The 10,134-nt window shown below is 34.5% G+C and overlaps 1 protein-coding gene across 1 annotated transcript; it reads right to left on the minus strand.

The window, feature by feature from the left end:
* Positions 1–349: 349 nt before the first annotated feature.
* Positions 350–9,051, minus strand: krt99 (keratin 99). Its single transcript, NM_001017588.2, is given in 9 exon segments — positions 350–790; positions 879–970; positions 1,111–1,331; positions 3,721–3,846; positions 6,090–6,251; positions 6,463–6,619; positions 7,337–7,419; positions 7,645–7,773; positions 8,701–9,051. Coding segments are annotated over 9 exon segments (1,368 nt in total). The 5' UTR covers positions 8,992–9,051; the 3' UTR covers positions 350–683.
* Between the last annotated feature and the right edge of the window lie 1,083 nt (positions 9,052–10,134).

Raw genomic sequence — 10,134 nt, forward strand, 5'->3', positions numbered from 1 at the left:
TGAAAATAATAAAAATATGTATTTAAATGTGGGTCAAAATAGACCAAACTTACATGGCCCACATATCAATTAATAACATCTGGGCCAAACACTACATATTACATCTGGTCCATGTATTGTGTGCCAACTTAAAGACGGTGCCATCTCTGCCAAACCAGGGTCATGTTTGGCACACATGCTGTATGCCAGTGCTGAATGAATGCCTGCTGTGCCAGAACTACCCCAAATTTGGGCCAGAACTCTCTGCTACCTGGGATGTGATTTTGGTTTTAAAATGCAGACATGATTCAAGTCTACTTCAATTGGCATTTCTCCAATAGATAGCATTAAAGACACTCCACAATAGTGTTGGAAATTTCTCACACAGCAAAGTTTAATTAAAATACATCGACATTGAGTGATTACACATTGAGTATACAAAACACAGTAAGACCAAAAGAAAGACCAGAGTCATAAAATAAAGCTAGTCAAGAAACTCTTAAAGTTGGCTGCATGATACAATATGAATGTAAAATTAATCACGCTCGCATTTTATTCATGAAACATTTTACTGTAAGAAAAAAAAACACATTTATTTCCTCAGAATTTCCAAAAGCATATTTAATCTTATAATGTTTTTATTATTAAAATTTATTTGTCATTATAGTTTACATGTAGGATTGTTTTTTGTTGTTGTTTCGTTCTTAGCTAATTTCATGGACCTTCTCCTCGACAGAAGAAGAAACGACTTTACCATCCACGAGCTCCTCCACAATGACCTTCACTCTGCGCTGCACATGAGGGTTATACTCTGCAAGGGTTCAACAGACACATTTGTGTTAGCTCGTTCATTACTCATTCGACTGGCTGGCGAAAAGAAAGAATTTCATTTCACTGACCTTCCTCTTCTATTATCTCCACTGTTTTGCTCACGGTTTCTGTTTCTGTCACAGTTTTTGTCATGGAGGAAGAAGATGTGCTTATGACGGTCCTACAAAACACAGAAATACACCCAGGGTTTATGTGAATGTCAGTTAGCTAATGAGCTGATGTGCAACTTAACTGACATCTTAAGAAATCAATCACATGCCCCTGAGCATAGCAAGACATGCTTCAATCTGTTTCACCTACGTTTGAGTTTCTCCCTCCAGCAGCCTCCTATATTCAGCGATCTCCATCTCCAGCCTCATCTTGATGTCCAGGAGTATCTGGTACTCAGAAGCCTGTTGTCGGATGTTGGTATTAAGTTTCTGTAGCTCCTCCTGAAGGTGGTCTATGCGTAATTGGAGCTGACTCAGCTGGGTTGTATAACGTATGCCCACATCGGCCAAAGTATTCTCCAGGTTTTGTTTCTGGGGAAAATGAAAGCGTATTGTGTGAGAAGATTAAATGAAATGATAGTTCGCTTAAAAGTGAAAAGTCTGTCATCATTTACTCACTCCTCTTTTTGTTTCAAACCTGTTTGATTAAACAAAATTGTTAGAAGAATGTTGGAAATAGTGACCTCCATAGTATTTGTTTTTCCTACTATGGATGATAATAGATATTTGTTTCAAATATTCATCAAAAATATCGTATTTTGTGTTTAACAGAAAAAATAAAGATATAAAGGTATGAAACCTTTGGTACTGATGAGTATTTGTTTTTATTTTTATATTGTCATGACTGTGTTTGTCCACCAGATGCCACTGTAGTTCGCCAGCAACCCCCAGCGAACTACAGTGGCTTAAGAACTACATTTCCATACATTCTTTCCCGCACACACCCGGTCTGTCATCTACACAGATTTACAACCACAGCTGTCTCCGTTCTCCGTTGATTACCTGGACTATATATTCAGTCATTTATCCTCTGTTTGTCAGTTGTTGTTGTCTTATTGGTATGTGTTCCTGATCCTTGCTCTTGTATCTTGTTATAGTCTAGTTCGAGTTTAATCTGTTTAGTTTCTTGTTTGTTTGTTTGCTGTTTTGTTACTTTGGAGATTTTTTTTTTGTCATTTCACTGCACTATACATCAATTAAACTGCACTTGGATTCTACACCTGTTTGTTTGTGTGTTTGCGTGTGCGTGCAAGTAGCTGAATGCATTTTGGTTATTTTCCTGGGCTCTGCAATTGAATAGATATATTAGTTATATAGTTGTTCAAGAAAGCCAAAATTCATCATTCTGGGTCTGATATAATGATTCAGCATGTTTGAACAAATCAGTTCAATGAGTGATTCACTGATTTGCATGGGGCTGCTTACTTAATCTGATCTAATATGGTATAAATAAGTTAATTTCAATTGAGAGCTGAAAGCGACTGTTAGTGACCAGCTGTCGGCATGTCGCTGGGTACGTTGAGAACATTATTCAAATTTAGAGTTGCTTTCTGTAGTGACCTGAGCAACGGTACACTGTAAAAAGTGATTAGCTACTTAAAGCGAGTAAACCAGTTGCCTTAAAAGCAAAAAGTTGACTTTACAAAAATAATGCAAGTAAACCCATATGGTAACATAGAAATGTTAAATTGACTTAATCTTAATAGTTATGCTAATTGTACTTTTTTTTTTTTTCTAAAGTTAACTAGTCCATTTTTACCGTGTAAGATTATTTTATCACGTCTGTTTTTAAATAATTACTGTAATTATCGCAATATTACACATTTGATGGTACATTAAATCTCTAAAATCTACAATTATAGCCTGTATTGAAGTTAGAAGACACACTGGTTTCTGGAAGAGCAGATTCATTTTATTATGTCATTTTGCTAAATACAGAGAAGCTGAGGGGGGAATAACAAATATAATAAAGGTGTATTTGTTTACTTTTATTTAAAAAAAAAGTGAGTACAATTTGCATAATTATAAAAATTAATTTAACTTAACTGTTTCAAGTTAAAAATGAGTTTACTTACGTTATTTTAAGTCAACTTGTTGCTTTAAAGGCAATTGGTTTACTCACTTTAAGAAACTAATCACTTTTTACAGTGTAGAGCTCACTTGATCCTCTCTCAGTGGTTGCGATGATGAAATATGGAGTACAAATATGGTTGCTGTAAGCATTTCACGTTTTTTATCTCTTCATATACAGGGATATATTTTAGTGACTTAAATTGCTTCCCAGTGGCAATCGGCAGCAACAAAGGTTCTGGTAGTCTGAACTTCAGTAAAGAGCACAACACTGAGTACACGATAAAAAATGCAGGGTTCCACACAATTCATTCATGTTGTCTCAACACAAATCGATTAAGTTAACTCAACAATTTTGACAAATTTATGTGGATTGAACATAAAAAGTTAAGTTGTCCCAATGAAATCTCAAGAATTGTGTTGTTTCAGCTCATTTTAAATTAGTAGTTTGAACATGTAAAAAATATATATTTTTGGTGGGGAGTAAATGGTTAGTCAACTTTCATTTCTGGGTGAACTTCATTTTTTCATTTATTAATTTTCTTTTCAGCTTAGTCCCTTTAATAATCTGGGAGGTCGCCACAGTGGAATGAACCGCTAACTTGTCCAGCACCTTTTTTACACAGCAGATGCCATTCCAGCCGCAACCCATCACTTGGACATTTCTGTGTGAAATTGGCATTTAAAATTGATCACAAAAAAAAAGGCAGCTAAACTGTTGTCTCAGGGCTCCTTATCATTCCCGTTCACAGTTTGGAACTAACTAGCATGTCATGAAAAATTAAGCAAAGATCTTCAGATATCTCCTGTCAGAGAAAGATTTTTCAGAAAAATAAAAGCAAGGGTTTACCATAGTGAGAACCCCCTGTAGTTCTATCTCCAGGCTCTGGAAAGTTCTCCTCAAATCAGTGAGTTGAGTCTGAGATGTCTTGATTTCAGTAGAGCTGGTGGCCACCTGAGTCTGCAGCACTTCTGCCTGAAATGGGAAAAGTGATTGTAAAATACTACATGCCAGCATTTCATTCATGTTGAGCTGCAGAACGAACTGATGATTCGACCCAAAACAAGGTCTTGCAATCATGCAAATTGTTAAAAAAATTCCCCCATTTTGTTAAATATATTTTTAAAAACTATGCAAGTAGTTAAATATGCAAAATAAATGCAAAATATGCAAAATAAATGCAACTATGCAAAATATTTTTAAAAGATGCAAACTCTGGAAAACGTTTTTGAAATCATTACTGTTATCTTTCATCTCTATTTAAACTACAAAAAATCTAATTTGTAAAAACAGTAATGTCATGCATACAGTTGAAGTCAGAATTATTTAATTTTTTTCAACACATTTTTAAACATGATAGTTTTAATAACTCATTTTAATAACTGAATTATTTTATCTTTGCCATGATGATAAATAATATTTTACTAGATATTTTTAAAGACACAGCTTAAAGTGACATTTAAAGGCTTAACTAGGTTAATCGGGTTAACAAGGCAGGTTAGGGTAATTAGGCAAGTTATTGTATAACGATGGTTTGTTTTGTAGACTATCGAAAAAATATATAGGTTAAAGGGGCTAATAATTTTGACCTTAAAACGGCTTTTAAAAAATTAAAAACTGTATTTAATCTTGCTGCAATGAAAGAAATAAAACGTTCTCCAAAAGCAAAAATATTATCAGACATACTGTGAAAAATTCCTTGCTCTTTTAAACATAATTTGGGAAATATTTAAAACAGAAAAAAAGGGGGGCTAATAATTCTGATTTCAACTGTATGTGCATTATGTGTCCGTTTATATGCACATTCAAGTACTTAACAATATTAGTAGACAACAGAGGCAAGCTAAGATTGAGCAAGCTCAAGCATTCGGGCTTGGTTTTGATTCGGTTTCATTACCATGGTACTTAACATTACAAGGCTAACCTCCGAAGCAGGTTTATTCTGGGTTAGATATTGCAAACCCAAACTAAACCAATAAGCTGTGAGAAAAAGTGACGTACATATCTGATAAAGCCTGTCCAAGTCCTTGGGTGTCTTTTAGCTCCAAATTAAATCCATTTACACTTAAAGCAAATCTGAGTCAGAATTGCCTTTTGTTGCTAATAATTGATTTATATTACAAGAATTTTAATTATATTAAATTTAATAGTTCAGAATTGCCAATTAATCTTAGTAATAGCCCTGATTTTTAAAGGATTTTTAAATATTTGCATATAATTTTGGTTTTACATTCATGTGAACCTACATTTTAAAAATCAGTTGATTGATTTGCACTGATACAATAATAATATCTTTAAGCCTACTTAAATTTTTTCTGCTTCAGCAGTGTGTTTTTATGCCTTGTAAATATGCTTTAATTATATAGTGTTCATTATATAATCTTCATCAGAGAAGTCGGGAAAAGAATAAACTAACACTTCTTCGTTTCATATGATTGTCACGTCAAGTTTTTAGGTGCATGTGATCCAGAATTAATCTATATAAGAATCTGTAAGTATTGTGAAAAAACTTAACCTGATCTTAATCAGGTTGGATATGTTTGGAATTGTCAACAGGCCTCTGAACTGTGCTGTAGAAAAATAGTGTCTTAGCAATTTTCATGGATTAATGTGAATGGGATTATTGTGACAACATTTCTGCCTGCATTGTTGTGCCATGAAGTGTTTATGAATTTACATTTATGTGTTGGACCTATTATAGTAAACATGTAGTACCCATGTTTTTGCCAACTTGATTACCATTTGATTAAGCACAGTTTTACCACTATATGTTGTGTATAACAAACTGTATACCTAACTGTGTATCTAAGTATCTAACTGTGGTTGATTTGTGGATACCATGGCTTAACTACCTTTATTTGTAGCAAAACTATTGTTCATTTTTGTAATGGATGACCTTTGAACGTGTTCACAGACTGAATTAAAATACTTTGCCTTCCCATCCCAGACGAAAACAAAACATTTAACATTTTTGACAGCATAAAGCCTAACAATGACTAGAATTTCACAATCACATTTTTTTCTGATAATACATTTCATGTAATAAAACATTCCATTAGACAGCTATCATTATATGGGGATTTACCTTTTATAAATGCGACACAATGACTTACATTCCACTCTTTCTGGCCTTTCAGAAAAGTGTTCACCAGCCCCTGCTTGGTCTAAGCATATTGTTTTGTTTCAGAGGAAGACATGAACTTGTCCTACTGGCTCACCTTGCTGTGGAACCATCTTTCAGCCTCCCTGCGGTTTTTCTCAATAAGCTTCTCATACTGAGCTCTCATCTCCCGCAGCTCCTCGTCAAGATGCGATTGATCTGCGCAGTCCATCTCCACATTGACAGAGCCGCTGTGCTGTTCTCGCAGCAAATGCAGATCCTGGGGAAAAGAAGAGGTTCAAAGATCATTTATCACGATGTAAAGGTCGTAAATGTACTAGACTACAGGTGTCAAAGCCAGTTCCTGGAGGGCCGCAGCCCTGCACAGTTTCCAAACCTGCTCAACTAAACTGCAGAGCTCTGGCCCTCCAGGAACTGCTTTTGACTCCTGTAGTCTAGACAAAAGAGTTAGGGTGAAATGGTAAGGTAACCTCTTCGTGGTTCTTCTTAAGGTACACCTGTTCCTCTTTCAATAAAGTAAACTGGCTCTGCAGGTCTCCGATGGACAGTTTGATCTCACTCAGAACTCCTCGAAGTCGAGCAGAATCTGCTTCCACAATCGTACGCATGTTCAATTCACTTTCATATCTGAACAGCCAAGGAAGAAAAAGGATTATATTATATGAGATCTGGTCCTTAAAAGCACAGTTCACTCCAAAATGAGGATGAAGTCACTGTTAAAAATAATTATGAGTTTTTTTTTTATTTTTTATTATTGAACGCAATATTTTAAAGACCATATTTTGGAGGATGTTGGAAACTGGTATCCATTGGCATTTATTGTAGGAAAAAGTATTATAGAAGTCAATGGTTACAGTTATCCACTATTGTTATAAAAATATTTTCTTTCGTATTCAATAGAAACTCATAAATTCATACAAACTCATTGTGTTTTAAAGGGATAGTTCACCCAAAACTAAAAATCCTGTCATCATTTACACACTTTTCACCTGTTCCAAACCTTTTTGACTTTTGTCTTTTTTTCCTGTTATTAGCTAGTAAATGTTATTTTAAAAAATGTTGGAAACTGGTGATCACTGACTTCCATAGTAAATGACTATGGCAGTCAATGGTTCCTAACATTCTTCAAAATATCTTCTTATGTGTTTAACAAAGAAACTTATAAAGCTTTAGAACTACTTGAGAGTGCGAATATAGTAAGAAAATTTTCATTTTTAGGTAAAGTATTCTTTTAAGATGAAGCAACCAGCATTGAACAATGATTATATTGGAAAGCTCCTTTTAAAATTCAAATGAAATCTTCAAGTGTAAAAAGCTGAAAGTATTTCCGTACACATCACATACTTAATATGGAAGTCTTCAGCTGCAAGCCTGATGTTGTCCAGTTTCAGATGGAGCTCTGCGTTTTCCAAAAAGCGTCCATGAATCTATAAGGAAATGTGTGGTTAAAAAAATTCAACTTAGCACAATGAATTACATAAATATACATAGAGAGTAAAGGAGAAATGTCAGCAATGCAGAAACAGGATTGCCCTGTTGAATCTGTGATATTTGAAAACACAAACATGGCATAATGACACAAGGTGAGGCATCTGATGACATTTCAGATATTTCAGGGGTGTGCTCTTTCTGATGACTGACAGGAGCTTTACCTGTGCACGGAGCTCTGAAATGATTTTGAAGTAAGCACTCATGTCTTTGCTCTGCATGGGGCTCTTGCTGTCATAAAACTCCTTAATTTGGAGTTCAAGCTTCTTGTTCTCCTGCTCTAAAGAGCGCACCTTAAACACAAAGCAAACAACATTCTCAGAAAATCATTAAAGACAAGACTAGGCAGAAGTCAAAAGCACATTCTTTTCTTGACCGAATGTAGTGATTTGTAGCTGTATTTACATTTTTTACTTTAAATATTTTGAATTTTTTTAAAAGTTACTACACTCTAAATATGCTTGGTATTCAACTTTTTGTTACTCAATGGTTGGGCTTGTCCATTTTTGTTGGATTATAACAAGCCAGCATTTTTAGTGATGTACACTATAACTTTCCATTAACTATATAAAATAAATGAAATAGTTCTTAACTATCTATAATATTTTAGGTTAAGCATAGCTTGTGCACAAACCATAATAAAACCATGTAGTATCGGTTTGCATTATTTAACGTTCCTAATCTAACATTAACATGAACATTAACAAATATTAGTTACAAAAACTCATTGTACAGCTCGTTGCTAGTTGCTAGGACCTTACTTTTATAAAGTTACTTAAAATATATATAAGCACACAGTTACGTAAATATTTTCCAGTGTTATCAATTCTTTCTTAAAACAACATGACAAATGGTGAAAAATAAAAGTCAAATGAATAAAAACACACTAAAAATGCTGGATTATTGCAACCGAGCGTTGGGTCAGATATAGACTAACCCAATGTTGGGTTCTTTTTTTTAATTATTTAATTTAAATGACACCTTTTAACCCAGCGGTTTATATTTGACCCATGAACATTGGGGGATGAAAACCCAGAATATTTAGATTCTAATAAACGTTTTTAATCTGTGTATGACTATAAATATTTAAGAAAATTATTTATTATTTTAATAATATTCTGGTGAGATTTTTTAGAGAACAGTTCTATATATTTGGAGCTTTATGTAAAAATATTTAATATGTTCTGTTACAAGTTAAAATTTGCAATAGGTTATATTACCCTCTCCAGGTAAGATGCGAGACGGTCATTGAGGTTCTGCATTGTTTGCTTCTCACTGGCACACAGAATGGCCTCATTCCCAGTCATATCCAAAGATGAAGTGGACACCGATCTGGAGATGCGAGCACCGAAGCCTGAAGAGCTACTGAAGTTTTGCCCACCAAAAGACAAAGAGCTGCCTGAGCTCCCAAAACCGTTCATGACCAGTCCACCAGAGGAACCTCCAGCCGACGCGAACACACTCTGAGAGCTGAACTTCTGAAGAGTCTTACTGCTGCGATGCATCGTCATGGCTGAGCGAGAAGGTCTGTAGAAACTGGATGTTTCTCAGTGTGGACGCCAAGCATCTAAACTAATTGAACTAACGATTGTCTTTTATAGTGTTGTTGCATCCCACACGGTGTCAGGTTTCCAGTTTCAGTGAATAGATGGAATGTGAGCAGAGACCCGCCTGTGCCCAGATGCAGATGAAAACCATTGACTGAAAACCTGCTATCACACCCCTGACCTTAAAACCTGTGGAAAATAATTTGTGGTTTAAAGAGATTCCATCTATTGTGTAAACTGAATGTTTGCATTGGTTAGGTGCCACTTAAAGTATTTTCTTAATAAACTATTAAATCATTTAGCCACTATTACGTACATGCGCTGTGAAAAGCAATTAGTTGACTTCACTTTAAATAAAAAGTAATTAAACCTTTAAATGAACTAAAATCATCAAAAAAAATTATATTAATATAAAAACGTTAAGTCAATCTAACAGTTCCAAGTTGTTGTAACAATAGGTTTACTTTCTTTTTAATTAAAAATACTAATTGTTTTACAGTGTGCAACATGTTCTAAAGTATTACATTTTACATTTCTATAAGCACACAGTTCATTCACAGGTTGAATTACTTTTTTAGGTCAACAAAATACTATCTACAGTGCATAATTACAAACAAAATTCATAAATATAAAAAGTTAAGTCAAGCTAACAGTTTAAATTGATGTAACATGAGATTTACTCTCTTTTTTAAAGTAAAGTCAACTTGTCACTTTTAAGGCAATGGGTTTATTCACTTTTTTAAAGTAACGTAACTAATCGTTTCTTACAGTGTGCAGCAGTTCTAAAGCCATTTTCTCTTTCAAATGTTTGTTTACTTTGTGCACATTCATCAGGTTTTCTTTGCCATTTATATATCATGACAAACATTGTTCTTCCTCAAGCTTGGACTCAAATGTCAAGTGCCGGAACAATAATCATTAGTCATGATGAATGAATCCGTGTGTCAGAATAGAGTGAAAAACATCTTTTTTTTCACCAGTGGCCCCAGTGCCAGATCACAGCATCTTAAACTGTACAGTCATACTTTTGCAGTGATATGTACAGCTTTGCATCTGTGGTTTACGGTAAAGGGGATATACTGTATTGTACATGTTGACTTAGAAGTG

The sequence above is a fragment of the Danio rerio genome, chromosome 11 (genome assembly GCF_049306965.1).
Source record: "Danio rerio strain Tuebingen ecotype United States chromosome 11, GRCz12tu, whole genome shotgun sequence".
Lineage (NCBI taxonomy): Eukaryota > Metazoa > Chordata > Actinopteri > Cypriniformes > Danionidae > Danio > Danio rerio.